Genomic DNA, 19,648 nt, shown 5'->3' with positions numbered 1-19,648 from the left:
AAGTGTAAGCGAGACTTGATAACATTTCCACCCAGAGAGGTTAGTTGTAAGGTATCTTGCTGACACTCAGTTTCACAGTCATGTCACTATTCATACATTCAATACTCATATTTTGACGTGGATCTAGGTTACCCATTCTGTGTAGATCTATAGGTCCAACCATTGAATATGAATGACAGACTTTACAGATGAATGGATACCTGTACAGATATCTATCCTACCCTGATATAGATGGAGACCTGTACTACATAGATAGAATTGTATTAAATGAATTGTGTTAAACAGACTTTTCCAGCAAGTGTTAAAGCTAACACTCTGCCTGTTACAGCTAACCCCACCCATGGGGTATGTAGTAACATTTCACCTCCACCACTTCTCAGTGCAATTGTAGAAGAAAGATATGTTCTTTTTCCCCCCAACCGTATCTTTATTGATTTTAACAACAGTAAACAAAGACGTGCACATACACACATCCAGTATGCGTACATATACATCCACGGACATGTAAAAGAAAAAGACACCAGAACAAAATGTCGAATGTCCACCCCACGCCAATGGTGTGGGTTGAAATTAAATAAATGAAGAAAAGTAAATAAGGATAATAATAAAATAAATAAGAGGGGAAAGAAGATCACAAATTACAGGTTGATGATCTGGTCAGTGCGGTACATATACACTTAAGTTCAAGCACACATTGAATTGATGTACAAATTGAGAAACTTTGACAGAGTTGGACACTGCAGAAGGTCACTTATTGTATATCCCCAGGTACCTCCAACATGTGGGTGAAGTCTATATTCTCTAGATAACACATGAAGGGACCCCAGATGTTGTAAAAAAAGAAAAAAAAAGGACATTGATTACTTCTGATAGCGTTTGTAATTTTTGTCCAAGGGCAGAATTGTTGATAGTTTAGTAAGTTTTTAGTTTATTTGTAGCAGAGATGTGCATGTTCTTCAAAAAATATTAATCTTAATTAGTTTTAATAACATTCAGCCCAGACTAAAATGTGTTAGGTTGTGTCCTGCCTTGAAGCTGGTGAAAAGTTGGTTTGTAAAATACGTCTTAACCCTTTGAAACCTCAGCAAATTTGCTTTCTTTCTTTCAAAAGCATGGAAAGAAGGGAAAAAAGAAGAAAAATTAGCAAGAAATAGGTAAAAAGAGAAAATTAAAAACAAGAAAAGTAATAAAAATAAAATAAAGTAAAACAAATAATAAAGGTAATTACCTGGAAAGATAACTTAAAAATTAGAATAATTCTGTAACATAATTTTAAATATATGATAATAATTATAAATATATGTTTTCCCTAGCTTTTTAAAAAATAGTTTTCCAAATCTATTAATTTTTTGCAATTTGTGCAACATTTCTTGCCAAGTTGCTCATTGCCTTTTCTCCATGTTATTGAAAGAAATTGCACCAATTTGCTCAGGGTTCAAAGGTTTAAACATGAATATTTTTTACATATATATAATTGTAATATATATGCATGATCACATGAGCAGTAGTCTCCACAGTGCATTGCATAAATGATGGCTGCCAGTATGGAGCAAAGTTGTTGGCTCTAAGAGAAGTTAGAGCGTGACATCACATCTGGGTGGGCGGGGCTAACATGTGCACCGGCTTCTCCGGCTGCATATCAGCAGCCAGCCAACAACAGCAGCGCACACACGTTTTCAAACGCCAAGTGGGGGATAAACAAAACAGCAACAAGCTGGAAAGTACCACCCCGGAGTGAGCTGGCACATTCAGACACAGCCCTGCCATCAAGTTGAAACCTGGGAGGTGAGCGAAGACGAAGGAGACACCGGAAAGGAAGGAAGGGAGGAAGGTATCCGGATTGTTGCGGGCGCTTGGCGCGAGACATCCCCGGGTAGAGACGCCTGCGGCAGCATCAGGACCACCAGGGATGGAGGGGGAGAATCACGGTTGGTTTGCATCCCACTTTTCACATAGGCTGTTTGCCATTTTGTGGCCGCTCAGAGTCCTGACAGCACCATGAGTGTTTTATTTTAGCATAGCTGTCTACAGTGTTCGTGCTCTGCTGTGCCAAGTGCACAGAGATGACAGCATAGATGTTCATGCTGCTGCCAGTCTCACTGCTTGGTGGGACTGTGATGACTGTTCATGTATCATCTCCTAAACTCCTAAAGGGGCTCACTGCTCATGTTGATTAAACTGAAATGCAGTCACAGGAAAGGGAGTACCCTGTTGGGTGTTTATAAGCCATCTTAAAAACAGGTGCCCCCTGTAGTATTCACTGGCAAAAGGATATAAAAATCATCTCTGTGATGAATTATTAAACATCACACTGCAGCTGTGACAGTGTAGAAACCCACACATTTACACAGCAGAATTAATGCAGCGTGAAACACAGAAAACTTCCTGTTCATGTGGGAATTAAGATGTAAACTGATATATTTATCCCACGCAGGCTCTCCAGATGACACAGTTTCACAATATTAAACCATCTTTACAGGAAGTTCAATGTCCTGGCGTCATGTATAGGGTGACTTGATGATGTCAGGCCGTGATGAGCGAGCTGATGGCTCAGCTTAGACCATGATAGAGGCTTCGTCTCAATTATTTAGCAGTTTAGTTTTTCTGTGAGCTTAATGCATCTCAAAATAGAAGCACCAGCAATGGCCTCATTGCAAAAGTGATGCTCTGTAGGAGGAAGGGAGGGCTGGTACCCCACATCGCTTACTGTGAGTGACATGTAAGAGATAAAAAGAAAGTTTAAAGCTTATATAAGTGGAAGTTAAAGCTGTATACTGAGACAAATGCTTACCAGTGATTTGCCTTTTGATTGGGTTTTTGACATATTTAGACACAAGGCACACAGGGTCCAGTCTGGGTCTGGGCTCCCAAAAAGGATAATCATATTTATTTGCAGCTCTCCATCCTCGTCAGTACCTTCCTATTTGCAAATCAGCTGCACAATCAGTCGCCGTTTATGTAATTATCTGCTAAAGTGTGAGGGACACACTGAAGCTCCCAGCACATTCAAATAACACTCTCACTGTCCCTGACACCTCCTTAGACAAATCAACGGCGTGTTGATCTGAATGAGTGAGTCTAAGTCACATCATCTCCTCTGTCCCTGAGCACCGTGACTGTTCAGCATAATTGAAGCCAGAGAAGAAGAGAAGGGATGGAAATAATCCTCCATCCTCTCCCAAGACTTGACTTTATTTTGGTACAGCTGCCTTTATTTTATTATTAATGTAGACGTATGTATTTGTAGCGTGCATTTTTAAAGCCTCCCAGTGTCGGATCACCTAAAATTTCTGACGGGATTACCATACTGTGTTTTTGAACTCTGCTCCTGTGATGTTGCTAGGTGCTGGCGCCCTAAACCAGCTATCTTGGGATTCACTGGGCGCTGCTCTGTTTCAAAACTCACTTCAAAGGCTTCGAGCTGCACGTCGTCAAAATGACTTTGTTTTATCTTTTTTTTTCTCGTCTTTTTCATGCTCTTTTGCCATCTACCTGCACCTGTCAGTGCAGCTCAGTTTCCCTTTGCACAATGAAATTTGTGCACACAAAGGAAGCAGTGTGCCGGTGTATAGGCGTGGTGCACTATAGCAGCAGATACGTGTGGTTGCTGTGGTTATGGGCGTCAGTTCACCTCCCAGTTTGAAATACAGTTGCTTCTACTGGCCTGTAATGTGTTGTTTTTCTGCTGCATACTGTCACTCTCTACCCATGTGATCAGACAGGTTTACTCCAGCGCTAAGCTCCCCTCTCATTCAAAGAGCTGTCAGAGCGATGGCAGCAAAGTCTCAGTGGACTTATGCACATTGTATTCCTGTTGGAAAAAAATTGTGACATGAAAATCAAAAGATTAAATGGAGAAAAAGTTGAAATGTCACTTCAAAAATGATTCAAATCTGCACTTCCTCATACTTAACCATGTAGGATAACAGTCCAGAAATAAACTTAATTATTCTAAAGATGCGAGCTGATTGGTGCAACCAGATAAAACACCATCCCTTTGTTTCCCACCACTAAATCCACACCAATCACAACGACACGTAGATAAAGAGCAGCACACAAAGGAAGGATGTTAATGCTTCGAGACAGCTGAAATGAAAAGTGGGCAGGGTGTTGGAGGATGTGACTTAGCGCATTCGATCCATATTTAGCCTGTTAAGCTTTATTCTGGCGAGTATTCAGTCGAGTTGCACCAGCAGAGGTGCTTGTTCTGCTCCCATCCAGCCAGGTGTTAGTCACTGCAGGTGATGCTGACAGAGTGCTGCTATGTAGGAGTTCCACCAACACAGATCAGAAGGCTCTCTGTAGGTTTTATACCCGACTGGGGAAAGGCTTTCATCACACGCAAGGCTTGTCTACCTACCTGTGTGTTTGAAGACAAACATGACTGATTCTCATCACAGTCTCCCAGTAGACTGTCTGCTCAGGCAGCTTACAGTGTTTGGAGATGAGTTGTTAGACCTATGTACATTTCAGAATTAAACCTGCTCTATGCAGTGCCGGGGAGTAACTAGTCACATGTAATTAAATTACAAAACAAATGTAATTGTAATCTGTTACATTTACTGAGGAAAAAAATATGTAGTTAAATTGCAGTTATTTATTTTTAATTTAAAAAAATTAAAACCTAAATAGAAAAAATAAAATAAAACAATTAAAATTAATTAACCAAAATATTTTTTATATTTTTGTTAATTGCAATTAATTAAAGTGTTGGTGATTACAAAGGGAACACATGCAAACACATTCCTTTTGCTAAAAAGCTTACATGGAGAATATAATATTCATTCTGTTGCAGTGCAGGAAAGCCAGGTGTCACACCAAAATCTGTGACCCATCAGATTCTGTGACCCAGTAGCAGACTCTATTAAAAAATATTTTAGTTTTGTGAGTTGTTGAGCAGTTAGAGCAGACATGGCACAGATAGACTCCACCTGCTCTTTTGACCTCTGATTTTAGAAGTGCCCTTTTTGCAAAGCATTTTATATGCCTGTTTCTATTTCTTTTTCTCTTCTCTAATATTCAATTTAAGGTTTTTAAAATTTGGCCCCTGGCATCAATTCTCAATTGAAAGTGTGTTTTTAATGCCGGAAACCACATTTGAGTTCTAATTCTGCGAGACCACTCGAGCCCCTGCCCCTCCTTTTGCCCCTTTTCAACAGTCACGGGCTGGCTTGGCTTGGCTTGGCTTGGTTTGGGCCATCAGCCCAGTCTTAAATTGATGATGGGTTGCTAGAGTGATGACATTTAAAAGCAGAGTGCATGTGTTTTTTCCATCACACAGCAGGGTGGGTAAAAGAAGTTTACCTTACAATTGGACACAATTCAGCTTCACTATAACTCGCAGCATTCACAGACAAAGACTTGATGCAAAGATCTGGACGCATTTTCCCCACAAATACAACATGCTAATGTTTTTAGCACAAGCCTATGGCATTTTACATTGTGTAAATTAGCCTAGCGACGAGCGGAGATTTTCTCTGCTCATATGAAGCCAGGATAAATTCCTGAAAGATAAATTACACACAAGAATAAAACTCCTTTTTTTGTGGAGGCTTTATTGTCTTCACAAATATTTTCTTGGGAGGTGCACATCAGGCCATGGCGTAGGCTCTATGTCAACATGGAGCCTGCGCCTGTGCCGTAGCCACAGCGTTGATTCAACACAAAAGAAGAAACTCCGCCTAAGCCTAAAAGATGTTCTACTGTATATAACTTTATTTTTTGAGAGGGTTGCCCTTTTCCCCCCTTGTGCACCTGCACCCAAAAATGTCTGTGCACGGCCCAGGATTAGGGTTTCTGTTTAGGGGCTGGGTCATGGATTCTGATGGCTTAGGGCTAACTATCCCTTTTCCATGACATTTTTCAACCTTGCTTCCCAATTTAAAACATCAAATAGTTACAATCGTTATTACATTATTACATTTTTAACAGGGTATTCAGTAATCTGTATCCTATTACATTTTAAAAGTAACCTTCCCAACACTGACTGTGTGGTAAACTTTCCTTGGTGTGTGACTGAAGCCTTCCGGCCTGTTTAGTGAACAAAGTGTTGTTCCATGTTGTGTCCACCTGGTGGCATGTATGCACAACAGCACGTCGAGTGTTCATGTGAGTGTGGTTCAAGGCCAGGACTACATACAGTATACAGCACTGTGCAGAGGAAGAAATTTCATGATGCACATTTAACAGCTTACATGCGGCTGCACCAGATATTGTTGTGTTGTGAAAATGCTACACATTGCCACAGGGAAGTTGTTTTTTTCACCTTGAGGATCTGATACAAAACAGTAACAGTGCTGTGCTCTGTCAGTAATATGTTATCAAAATTGATGCAGTTATAGTGGGCTGACAGGAGCATGTGTCCCCTGCTGTTTGACTGCAGACTGCTGACTATTCTTTATGTTAACATTTATACACCAAAAATCATTAGTGTACTCTACAATTTTGAATATTAATATTACACGATAGAACCAAAAAAGAGCCCCACTCATAGAGAAGCTGCTCCACATTAGTACTAGAGGTCAAAAACTCCACAGGGAGCCTTTAGGGGCTGTCCAGGCTGTCAGTGAAACACAGTTGGTTGTCTAAGTCTCTAATTGTGTGTTGCACTTCGCTTAAAATAACCTACAAGACCTTATGGGGCAATATTAAACATAATGAATTGAAATTTACCGTTAATGCTCTGGCTGATTTGTGTTTATGGCTTTCATTGGGGTACTTACAATGGCCACTTGACAGTTCAGTGTAATACACTGACGTTATTCCATTTACAGCAATGAACTGATGTATTTTTCTGACCTTTCCAGGACGGAGGACAGGGTACTAGGCTGACGAGTGCACTCTACACACCTACTCTCTATCTATCTATCTATCTATCTATCTATCTATCTATCTATCTATCTATCTATCTGTTTACTTATTTATACTCTCTGCAGGTGCTCAGCGAGGTGCTGACAACACACTCTTATTCAGAGAGGTAATGTGGAGCCGGGCGGAAAGGAGGGGAGGAATATGCATGCTAAAAACGAGAAGAGAAAACATTTGTGCTGACTTCACCGCATGCAATGCCGCTGTTCCTCCCGTGACAGAACTGCTCCTCTCGGTGATGTGCAGCTGCAGCATTTTAAAGTGGCCAGGACTGACTTTGCAGTTCATGCAGGGGTCACACGGAGGCACCCGGCCTGCCTTTTGGCAATGAACTGGGCAATTATTGTTAGATCAGAGGTGACGTCATTGATGTTATAGTCATGCAGCCGGTAGGAAAAAAAAGTGAGATCTACCTTGTTCTGTAATTACCACCTAGCCTGAGCAACCGACATGTTCGCCCCTGATGGCAGTGTGATTGACAGCGAGGGCAGAGTTGAGAAATTAATTAATGAGTGACACTGAGCGAGAGAGGCTGTTGTTAAGGAGTGAGAGGCACTTTGCATGACTGACAGGCAGGCTAATTCAGAGTGGCAGGGGTTCAAGAGTGGAGGTAAACATTTCCTCTTTGCACCGCAAGAGGAAGTGGAAATCCAAAATGAAATCAATTGGCTCTGATTATGAGCGCATCTGTGGCTGAGCCAGACCTGTGTGTTTTGTTGTGTGTGTGTGTGTAACAGCCCTGTGTGTGTTGTGCGGCGCCGAGACCTCCAAAAATGCGATTGTGTCGTGGCGAATAACCTCAATAGATGTGAAGATATAATCTAATCAAAACAAATGGCTCACAGTGTTTTGCCCGGGAGCAAATCATTTCTTCTACCCCGTTGCCAAGCAACAATGAAATCTTGATTTTATGTACAAGGCGTTTGAAGCCAAAAATGATGAGTGACTAGAGGCTAAAAAGCAACAGAGGGTAGAGCTGGAGCTCGAACGCTGACTGCACCGCACAATACAGGGCGGCGTGCTGCTGATAGTTGGCCGTGCCTCTAATACAGAGGGAAACTTTCTGTTTCTTTGGTTGTTTCCACATTTTATCAGGCAGCACAAAAAATAATAGCAAACAGAGATCTGTCTTAAAGGTACATTACTTTAAAATCCAACCTGACTTCCCCATTTGTGCGTGCAATCTGTTATGTCTAAGAATATCTGCTTGAATTAGTATGGAAAGTAGCAAGAGAGTGCAAGTGGGAGAGAATGAGAGAGAGAGAAAGAGAGGGAGAGAGAGAAAGAGCAGAGGAGGATAGAGGGAGGCTGAGACACCAGCACAAAAGGGGAACTGGGAGAAAGCAGAAGTGATTTCAGCGTCCTGGCAAGTTGCACATTCAATTCGAGGGGGGGCAAGAGAAAGTAGGTGAGTGTGAGAGATTGGCCGGGGGAGCGGAGGATTCATCCAGCTGAGGGGGGATTAGGTGGAGCAGAGTGACAGAGAGCAGGACCTTACAGTCGGAATCGCCGCATGGACTGAACAGCCGGTAGCTTGGAGTGACTCTCAGCAGCGGGGAGCCCGGGGCCTCCGTGACTTCCCCTTTTTCCTCCATTTCGATTTGAATCATCAGACAGGGAGCATCCACACAGTCACTAAGGCAGACCTTCACACGCTGATACACATATCACACACTGAAGCTATGGGGTCAGTGAGTGAACTCTGCGTGTCCAGCCTTCAGACGTTCTTGTGTCCAGCTGTGAAGCCGCTCCAAGCTCCAGGTAAAGTCCCAAGTGTGATGGATTAATGCTTTAATTTGTTGGAAGATTGTTGGCATGTGTTGTGCTATGAACTCTCTCTCAATTGAAGCCATCATCACTAGTCATCATTAGTTTTGAAGGACTTCTCACATCATTATTCAACAGTTTTGATTTAAGGTTTGTCCGTGCTCGTGTGACCACCGGCGCAAACACATGGCTCCACCAGAGATGACAACAGTTGGCCAGAAATAGAGGGAGCGCCTTGTGGCTAAGGAGGCTCTCTCATTAAGCGCAACTTAAACCGCTGTGCACACAAACTGAGAGAGAGCAAGCTAATGTTATTACTTACTGAGCAGATCTAATCTCCTGCAGGTCTCGCACACAAACACATCCTTATTCACACAATGTAGCAAGTCCACGTACCGTATGGCAACATTGAAACCTCAGGCGAACACACAACCACACAGAGTGACACGTTTCTGCTCCTGCCTTGCTCGGCTGTGCATGAAAATGTCTCTTCTCATTCCTGTTGCTGCGTCCTTCAATATCGGGGTTGTGTTTATTGGAGATCACCTGCTAAACCTGGATAAACAACTCTCAGTGCCTCCCAGTTTAATTACAGATGGAGGAGAAGTGGAGCTGGCTAAGATGTTGGCCTCTTTAGGAGTTTTTTTTTCCGCTCGCCATCTGTTCCCAGATTTATCCTTTCACACTGTAGTAGTAACAGGATCTGAATTGTGATGGAGCTAATGTGTGTGTGTGTTTGTTTGGGGCTGGTTGTCAAGTGTCACAACTGCATTACGCTGCACTGCTGGGTGGCACACGGGTCGCCACCGGGAGTGTTTGAAACTGTGCTGGCAGACAGTGTTGACATGACTAAAGCGGCTTCGCTGGGTTGTGGTGAATCAGCTGACTGAGTGCGTAGCAAGGGGGAACGGTGCTGTCTCAGTGGTTTCAAAACACCTGAATCAGCACTAAGGACGAGCGTGAAAGGAGGGGACTTCAAGGGGGAAGTAATCTGGATTGTTCTGGTATCATATCAAGAACATGGTTACAGCGGAGTTTCACAGGTTTCTGTCAAGCTAACAGAAATGATTTTGACATATTGCATTGAAGTGAAGAAAAAGTTCTAGTTAGATATGACATTGGTTTGTCATTTGAATATCCAGCCTCCTGTGCAAGCATTGTACTCCCAAAGGCTTAATTCCAGCTGTGTCAGTTTTCTGCTTAAACTGTAATAAAAACATTCATGTCGTGATGGCAACATTTGCATTTTGGACCCCTTGTGGTGGGAAGAGACTGGGCAGTGCTCTGAGTGTGTTGGTGTTTCTGTTTTTAATCGTGAATCATGCAAGTGATTCACGTGTGACTCATCCAACGGTCGTCCAAAGAGTTCACGTTGTATCAGCAGCACCATTAAATCACTCCTGAAATATGGCCAAAAGCTGTTTGACATGAAGATACAAGTGCAAACATGATTGAGAAGTTATAAAAAAGTCACTTGGCTGCTTCACCGACTGACCTCATGCAATGACGTCTTATTTCCCAAAGTTTCTGAGGGGATGCAAATTGATTGTTCCAGTCTTGTCAGTCACTCAATAAAATAAACACATGTACACTGTTATGCCAGCGTCGTTTCAGACTGTAAATGTTACTGTGAGTCTAACTTTCACAGTCACTGTGAGTGTGACTCAGCATGCTCAATTAATCTTCACAGGGCACAGGCAGGGACTGATTGCAGGCAGTGTATCGCCCGAAGCAGACGCGATAGTAATTCGGCTGATTAATATCAGCGCGGTAAGTTACGAGGGCCGGCTGCGCTGTGAGGCAGGTGTGCCTGAGCTTTGCCTTGATTTTTCTGACGTGGAAATTACCCCACGTGGGCTCCAGGGGCAGCTGGGGACAAAGTGATCTCTTTGGGAGCACAAGCACGCCCGTCAGCAGCAGACAGTCTTTGAGAATAGGTGCCAGATCAGTTGGTTGTAAAGGAGGGTACGGTGCAGTAGTGAGAGTGGTGATGATGCTAAAGTGATTATGGTGGTAGTTTCCAACCTGTTTGGCTTGACCTCTTGACCTGTGGTGCAGTAGTTGGCATTGTCGCCTCACAGCAAGAGGGTTCCTGGTTCGAACCTGGGGTTGGGCGTTCGAACCACTTCTGTGCAGAGTTTGCGTGTTCTTCCTGTGTCGATGTGGGTTTTCTGCAGGTACTCCAGCCTCCTCATACAGTCCAGACGTGCAGGTTAGGTTAATTGGTGACTCTAAATTTGGCATAGGTGTGAATGTGAGCGTGAATTGAGATGGTATGATTTAAGGAGGGTGATGAATCCATGGTTGAATAGGGAACGGTGGGTTCCCTATTCGGGGTCTAGATGCTGGTGGTGGTAGAGGTGGTGAAGATGAGACGAGAAGAAGATGGAGAAGTGCTGATGATCTGCATGAGTAGAGGAATGAGCCTTTGTTGAGCTTGTCCTGGACTCTGGATACGATGGCTGGAGGTGAACAGGGTGGAGGAAGGCATGAAGATTCTGCCTAAAAAGATGGCTGACAGCAGCAGAGGAGAGAGCAGATTTAAAATTTTGCAGTAGCATCCTGATTGGCTGAGAGAGATCATAGCAAAGTTTGACTGGATAACCAGAGGAGTGAACACCCATAGTCAGCTGATTAGAGGAAGTAGTGGGAGTGGGACGGAGAAAGTCTTCCTGACTGAACTTCCGCTGAGCTTCATAAGCAGTTATGGAAAATGAATGAATGCTTCTAAACATGACTTTGAAGTGATAACTTACTCTTAGAAATTTACACATGACCTCTGTTTGTTGACAGCTTGGGTCCATAATTACTTCCTGTCAGCTGCTTCCTATCATTCATACACACTACAAAACATCCCAACAGGAAGTACAAAGGGACCCATTAAGAATGTTTATGTTGTCAAGTTTGAAACGGTAAGAGGTCTATCAGGGCGTTTGGCTCCAAACATACCAAGCCAATATGACATACATCATCTGCCGTCACAGCAGTGGGCGAAACACACTTCCAGTAAAGGCCGACAACAGTGGACTGCCTTTGAGGTTTTAACTGGAAGAAATTGCAAAACCGTAAAAACAGAACTAGACATCAAAAGTGATTACAAATCATAAATCCACATGATTCTATTGACAAGTGTTAGACCAGGAAACTGGATTCATGTAAGCATAGACAAGCTGTCGAATTAGTTATATTGTCCTGAATGAAACAAAGTATTCTGAGTGAACACAAGGAAACTATAAAGATAATAACTATTAAAGGGGAACGCCACCTAAATTAAGAATTCCATTATGTTATTTCTGTTGGCCTAGAAAAGTTTAGTCGATATCTGTGAAGTTGAGCTACTTTCTCTTAAAGCCAGAAACCAGAGAAGTTAGTCTCAAACTTGTGATGTCGTCAGGTCTAAAGTCTGAAGCTGCCTCATACACAATGAATGGGAGCCTGATGACCCAAATTAGCTTTATTCTATTGTAGTGATCTCAGTTCTGAAATGGAAAATGCACCCATATACTCAGAAATTCCCCTGGGTGCTCTCTGTGGCCCACTAGTTTTTGGATTTGGGAGAGAGTTGTCCATGTATCCAAATGTTTTTGGACTGTCTTAGACCATAGGAATGACATCTATACATTTTTGAAATGGGTGTGGGTCCCCTGAGAGGGTTTGAAGTAATTGTGAAACTGTAAAAACAGAACTGGACAACAATAGTAATTACAAATCATAAAACCACGAGATTCCATGGACAAAAGTGAAACAACAGAAATTGGATTCACATGAGAGTATAGACAAGCTGTCAAATTAGTTATATTGTTCCCCATGGAACAAAGTAAGCCTATCACAGGTGAACACAGGTAGAATGTTGCATTAGCGACATAACCCTCAGAAGGCTGGTGAGCTGATCATAAAAAAATTAACCCACTGACTCCATTAGAACTGACTCTAAAGTCTAGCTCCTCGAATGCTGCGAGCGTCCCAATGACCCTTTGACCCCTGGACCCTCCCTATGACTTTCCTTCTTTATAGTTTTCTTGGTTTGAGAACAGTCCAGCCTCAAGGCCCACGTCCTCCATCGGAACCTGTCCGGTCCCAAGCTTAGAGAAGGAAGTTTGAAACTGTGTACACCTGCCAGAGACGATCATCAGGATATAATAGCATGCGTTCATTAGTTTGAATAAACCCATACCACCACCATCAATAATACAACCTACTATTTTGATATTCCTGTAGCTTATAAAGTTAGGTTACATAACGTTAAGCAGCAAATGACTTGTTCTAACTGTCTAGCAAACTGTTTGCTAACTAAATTATCATAGCGAACTGACGTTAGCAAACTCATCAGATTAGTACTAGTTAGCTACTGTTTAATGTTACCTATGTTTTTAAGTTACAGTTAAATCCTCCTGAGACCCGAACTTTTGTTTGGTATGCATTTTTAATTTCTCTGACGCAATAAATATAAAAAACGAAACACTGTCAATGATAATAAAGTCCCAACGTCCTCAAATGAGACAACAATTCAGTCCAAATGTCCCCAAAGAGACAGTAATAAAGTCCCAATGTCCTCAGACAAGAACCTCTTAGCTTGTTCCTTTTTCTAAAATTGGTCAAATTTGTTGCCATATCATACTGCAAACATTAGTAATCATAAATAAACAAGTTTCAACCATTAAATGTGATCAGGTTTTGGACCTTGTCCACTTATGTGTCGGGATCTGCTGCAGACTGACTTGGCAGAAATGGCTGCCATCTTGTTTTTACATGGATTAGTGTATTGTGCTCTTACTACCACTAGATGGCACAAAAAGTGTCCACGAACGGGGACAACAGGTCTAAGTTAAGTAGAATAAAGTGTGAGATCAAGTAAACCCAAAATGTGATGTCCTCATATGAGGACACAGGGTCTCCGGAGGATATTTAAATATTAGGCTGTATTGTTTTCCTTGGTGTTATTGGTGGAGAGCGCGTGGCTTATTCAAACTGAATGAACCCATGCTATTGTAACCTGATGATCGTCATACATATGTAGCCTGAACTTGAAACCAACTGTTATCAGTCAGCTTATAATAGGTCTACTTTTATAGTAACATGGACGTGCTATGTTTTAAATATATGCTTTGTAAGCTCCTTTATTTATTATGATAAACTCAATAAACCAATGCACTGCGTAACTTAATATAGTGGCTGCTGTGGCAGAAGTGAACAAATAAAGGGTGAAATGATCAAGTTGTCTTTGGTGTTATTTAATAAAGTGATAAAATAGAGTAATAAGAGTTATGACAGAGTCAAACTATTTCAGCTGAAAGGTCAGAGCTCTGACATGAGTGTCCTCTGTAGGTGTGACCAAAAATCACAGATTCAGTTACGTAATATAATTAAAACATAGACGTGCACAGCAAAAGGGAGGCAAAGGGAGGCCTCCAGTTAACTGATAACTGTCATGAGAACAGCTGCAAATGAAAACTCTCACAGGACACAGTTTACTTCAGGTACAATGAGGGGAAGCAAAATACTACATGTCTATATACTGTAATGATTCATTTTGTTCCTACAGTGGCCTGGAAACATAAGTTATTGATAAGGAAGCACAGTAAACATACGTGATTGTCCATCTTAACATGCGATAACACAAGATTTTCCACCATTGGTCCTGGCAATTAAGGTGGATTTCAGTGCTGCAGGCTCCAGCATGGAGCTCTGCAGCAGGACCCTATTGCCTTGTTTGGTTAGTCAGTTTCAAGAAGACATAAGAGCTAAAGTGAAATCTACCTTGTTGTAGGTTGCTGATTTATGTCTGTGAACTGTGAGCATGGTCAGATTGCTTTTCCAGTAGAAGCATCCAGCCTTTCAAAACAGAAAATCAGCCTAATTTGTGTATCATAAAATGCTTTTCCTTCTTCCAATCTTGTGATCTCAGATTTTCCTTGCGTGTCTTTTGACGAGGGGATCCCTACCTCAAAGTTCAGCCACTGGATTATGAGACGCAGGCCTCTAAGTTTGCATGATGATAAAGTAATACCCATTGATTATAAGGCCTAATTGATCAGTACGCTCCTGTGTACACTAACATGAAAGATGAACATAACGTTGATGTCTTATAAGATAGATTTCACGTGAAGTGTATTCCACTGGTAATACAGTTTGACGTGTTTTGGATGCTGAAGGAGACAGGCTCTGCCAGCGAGCTGCTTCAAAGAGGCGTGTGTGGGAATCCAAACAGAGGCAGATGAAATCCACACAGCTCTGTAAGCCAAATAAGATCCTTCTGGTTGCATGGGAGGATTTGTTTTTCTCTGAGTTCTTCGGTTTTTTATCTTGATGAAATGTCATGAAATGAACAGGCGTGGTACGACGAACTGAAAAATAATGTTTCTCAGTTATTTATGACACACTGTAACTCCTGTTGTTGTGCTGTAAATGTGTGGACATGCAGGCCATCTATGAACAGAAGGGGTTTCATTCGTCATGCATAAGACCACTTGTTAGTCTAACTTATGCATAATAAATTATAGATGAACAAATGCTTTGTCAGTCTGTAGTCTACCAAGGCTTGTTGGGGGTGATGTCAGTTGCAGAAATGTATGCAGTGCAGAATGCTGCGAGTCTAGCCTGAGGAAGAGTGACTCCTAGACAGGCTGTCCTACTTCAGCAGCTCTCTGCATTTCACACCCTCTTCCCAAAACTGATTTGAAATGTCACAACTTCTGACAGCAGTATGTCTGCATGTATACGTGCAGGTGACTTCTGCTGTATGCTGCTACGAAGGAAAACATTAGAAAGCAAAGAAAATGATGATGAGAATACACGGAGAGCATGCTGTGTATTAAAAATAGATCTATATGTTTGTAAATGCCAAGTGATTGGCCGCCTACGTGAGTGTTTGTCTCTCATGGCCACGTACGAAAAGTGACACAAGAGCTAGATGTTTTTCTTGCGCTTGACTCATGTCAGTAATTAATCACTCAGGTCGGCCCACCCTCTCACCCGGAAAATTATAGGATGCATGGATCCAAAGGTCTCATTACCTGTGACTGCACCTGTAAAGGGAAAGCATTGGTTTCAGAATCAGCATGTGCAGTGAGTCATGGTGCGCGGAGCAACTGAACTCCAGCCAAAGAATGTCTGCAGTAATCTTAATAGTAACAGAGCTATTTTTCAAGCCTGGTGTTTATGCTTTCAAGCAGGTGTGTGGAAACGGACCTATTTCTCAACACGCCTAATTTTGTTTGCACGTCAAAGACTAAATGTGGAGAACTGTGATGCAAGTGTGTGGCTGATAATGTCTGGCTCCTTGAGGATCATATTTAGTGATGTGTGTGTCCAGACACAGGTTACAGTACAAAGTTTTCCGACAAGCCCTTTCTTGTTTCTGCAGCTTGAACTGTAGTTACAGCAGGTGATCAGCAGGGGTCACTCTTCCCATCTCTTCCCATAGGACGGTTAAAGATTGTTTTCTCACTTTCCTCCCCATCTAATTCAAGCAATTTAAACACATAGATTTAATACTGTAACTTCAGCTGTCAATGCATTGTTTCAGCTGTGTGAGTAATAATAAAGCCTTGTGCTTTCAGGAATAACCCTGTTGTAAATTAAAGATAAAGTCATGATTGTGAAGAGTTAACCACTGCATTGCCTCAAGCACAGGCATCTTTGAACTCATCCTGACCCTAACCCCCTCAGGGGAAATTCCCATTAAATGGTTGTTAGACTGATTTTACACGTTAGGATCAGGTTACTTGTATCATAATGGCTTTTCTGCCTTTGGATGGTGCTTTCTAAAGTTTTAAAACCCTGATGATGCAAACATTTTTAATAAAAAAGCATGCGTTATAAACTAAGGGTGTGGAGTTTGAAAGAAATGTGCTTTAAAAATTGCATTTTGGGAAGTGTGGGATTCAGGGGGCGGTTGCACAGAACACCTTAATTTAAGACTTTTCTTTAAGTCCTGGTAAAGGTTTCCTCAAAATAAAATTGTTTGCACAAAACACCCTTAAGGCTTCTCCTTAAGGTTTTGTTAAATGTTCACTTAATATCTTAATATTTAGACAGTTGAACAAAAGACCTTAGCAACCAAAGCAAGGTAAAAAAAAAAAAAAAAGAAGTGAGAAGAGTGTTCTGCGTCCATATTGATTTTACATTATAGATTTGACTGAATTAATTTTCTTTGCAGTTTCCTCTCACAATCGATTTTCTGGCATTTGGGGATTAGTTTACATAATAGTATGTGCTTTTTATGATTGTATTTCTCCAGAAGTTTGATCTTTCCCTCCTCTGACCACTACGGTTTTCTTGTCTCCTTTTTTTCTGCCATTTGTTTCACTATCTAACTATAAGCCAACTTTAGGAGACAGAAATAGGCGTCACTAGAGTGGGTCCAAGCAATTAATCGATCTCCAAGGAAACTTTTACTGCTGTAAAATCTCTTTCAAGGCAGTAAATGGGTAAACGTTTTTTCCTTAACAAAGGAAACCTTTTAAGGGATTCTGTGCAACTGTGTAAGTCCCTCAGCTTATGAGAAATAAGTGCTTTGTCTGTGAGTGCTGCGAGTTCTAGTGAAGCTGATTTGTGTACTTGTGTTTTAAGCTGCATCTATTAAGCCATGTTTAATGTGTGTTTAATGTGTGTTTTGCTCATTACTCAAAGCAACAATAAGCACGCGCAAATTGAGAATTTAACATAGTTTTTCAAATGCACTGTTTGAAAACATGAAGGAAAATATCCATTTATAAAACATTTGTATACATGTAAACAGGGCCTCTTTTTGGAGCTTGGCACCCACATACCGAAGACTAAAAGTCAGGTCTGCTGTGTAAATTTTGACCATTAAGTCCCCCAGCTTTATTGCTGTAATATCCCATTACGTGTTGTGTTTCATAATGTAAAGCCAGAGTTTTCCACCAGTCTAGTAAATTTCTGTAGACACAATACAGGGAAACATCACTGACCTGCGTGGAAAAGACATAGCACAAACTCTGTCATGCTGAATTGCTGATTTACCCTGAAGTCAGTGGGACAAATCAGAGGGTCAGTCAGCTGACGGAGGAAGACGAGAAGCACCTTTTAAACATGTGAGCCAGGATTGCTCCTGAGAATTGGCTCTGTCACTTGCACCAACACTGTAATCCAAGGGCTTAACATGCTACGCTAAGACTGAGCAACAGCTATTTCATAATACGACCAACGAGGCCTGTGTGAGGTTAAAATGTTCCTTAGTGAGTTACTTCCAGCTTATACCAGTTTAGCTGTTTGAAGGTTTTCAAAAGAAGCTCTGTCTTGATTTTGTAACCTCTGAGGTGCTGTTGTGTTGTATTACCTCAAACTGTCAAGTGATTTCGAACCGTACAAGAACATACAAGAACAAAACCCTCTTTACCCTACACAATCTTGTATGACGCTGCTTTGACGCTCGGGGATCAGCTCTGCGTGTCTCTGTGTAGATCAGGAAGTTGCAGACAACAATGTGTTGATACCAACCGATGATCGTTTCATTTAAAGGTCTAACAGCTCTCTGGTTTCACTTGTTCGGGGTTCTTTAGCACAGATTTACAGCGGCGCTCCGGGGAATGGATGAACTCTTGACAATGAATTGAAACTTTGTGCGAACAGGGTTCACTTCACACAGAGTGCATTGTCAGTTGTTGAGTTAAGGCAGCACAGATGAGGCATTCATGGGCCACAGCTTGAGGCTGAGCCCCTCGAATGAAGTGGTCATGCAGACTATAGAGCCTCTCCAGGGTGAGTTTGTGCTTTTATGCTTTAGGTGTCTTGATGATCGGAACAGAGAAGCGCTGAATCCCAATATTTGATCTTGATTCCTGTGTTTGTTGTCACTCAGCACCACATCCAGCTTTTTGCACGTTTTTCTCCTAGTGCATCAGACAGGATAAGAGAGGAAGTATTTCCCCCTGGCCTCTTTCATTGGCTGTGAGCGCAGCATTCCTCCTGGCTCTCCTGTCTTCATCAACAGGCACGCACAGGCTCGGGCCCTTTCCTATCTGACAGTCGAGCAGGTGTTAAACAAACAGAAAGCTGATTTATTCACTTTTAACACAGGGATGGAGAGCTGGGTATCTCTGCTGTCTGCCCTTGTAGTTTGTTCTAACATATGCAGCCAAGAAATGTTTCCCTAGCGGGCCAACCATCAGGTGCGCCTTTGATCACAGGCAGCATAAAATGTGTGGTGATGGGCCGGGATGAAACGTGAAAGTACTGAATTAGGAAAAAAAAGGTGAGACTTTCATTGCTGGGCAGGTGCTGGTATCTGGCACACTGAATCAGGCATAAAATATGTGTTCAGTCTCACTGGGATTTGGTAGAACCAGTTTCTGCATTAATGACACATCCGCATGTAAGTGGCTGAACTCTTGTTGGAGTGAGCCAACACTCTGAGTTGTGTAAAAATGATGACATGCAGCTAACCACTGAAATGTTCCTTATGATAACTCTTGTAAAGCTTAGTGTCGCCTAATAAATAGAGAACAGTGCAAAATATAAAATGTAGTAAGGCCAGTAGAAGTAATGAGTTTCTGTAGTGATGTTAGACTTATGGGAATAAACTGTGATTTCAGTATTCAACAGGTGTTTGTCAGTGTTCTGCTTAAGTGTTATGTCTTCGCCACACACAGGTGTTGTTGCTATTTTCTAAAGAGTGGTTTTCCGAGGTAAAAGTCTGACTGTAAACACACACACACACACACACACACACACACACACACACTCAAAAACACACGTCTGCTCTCAGCGGATGTGGTGAATTTAACGCAGCAACAAGCGCAAGATCAGCAGCAGCCGCAGTGAACTGCTGTCTGTGTGTGTCAATCACTTTGCGCTCCCTGCCCCCACTCAGCCCTGTCCCAACAACAGTTGAGTGCGTGCGTGCGTGTGTGAGTGTGTGAGAGAGAGAAGGCAGTGTCCAAGGCAACAGGGTTGAAACGCAAACGTCAGACGCGTCATCTGGCCCATTTGCTGCACCTTCAGCCTGAGTAACGTCAATTCGGCAGAGATAGGAGAATCTTACCGGATATAG

The 19,648-nt window shown here is 42.1% G+C and overlaps 1 protein-coding gene across 2 annotated transcripts in view; it reads left to right on the top strand.

Annotated features, from left to right (window-relative positions):
• Positions 1–1,777: 1,777 nt before the first annotated feature.
• cyth1a (cytohesin 1a) overlaps positions 1,778–19,648 on the top strand; it is a 50,970-nt gene continuing 33,099 nt past the window's right edge. Inside the window, exon 1 of one of the 2 annotated variants that reach the window (XM_033644492.2) lies at positions 1,778–1,928. In XM_033644492.2, coding sequence (XP_033500383.1) covers positions 1,910–1,928 — 19 coding nt within the window. In that variant the 5' untranslated portion in view covers positions 1,778–1,909. Of the gene's footprint in view, positions 1,929–8,426; positions 8,629–19,648 lie in introns of those variants that run through there. The other variant, XM_033644490.2, reaches the window with a different exon arrangement.

This window comes from Epinephelus lanceolatus, chromosome 18 (assembly GCF_041903045.1).
Source record: "Epinephelus lanceolatus isolate andai-2023 chromosome 18, ASM4190304v1, whole genome shotgun sequence".
NCBI lineage: Eukaryota > Metazoa > Chordata > Actinopteri > Perciformes > Serranidae > Epinephelus > Epinephelus lanceolatus.
Note: the sequence above shows the minus strand (reverse complement) of the source record. Positions and strands in the feature narration are given on the sequence as shown.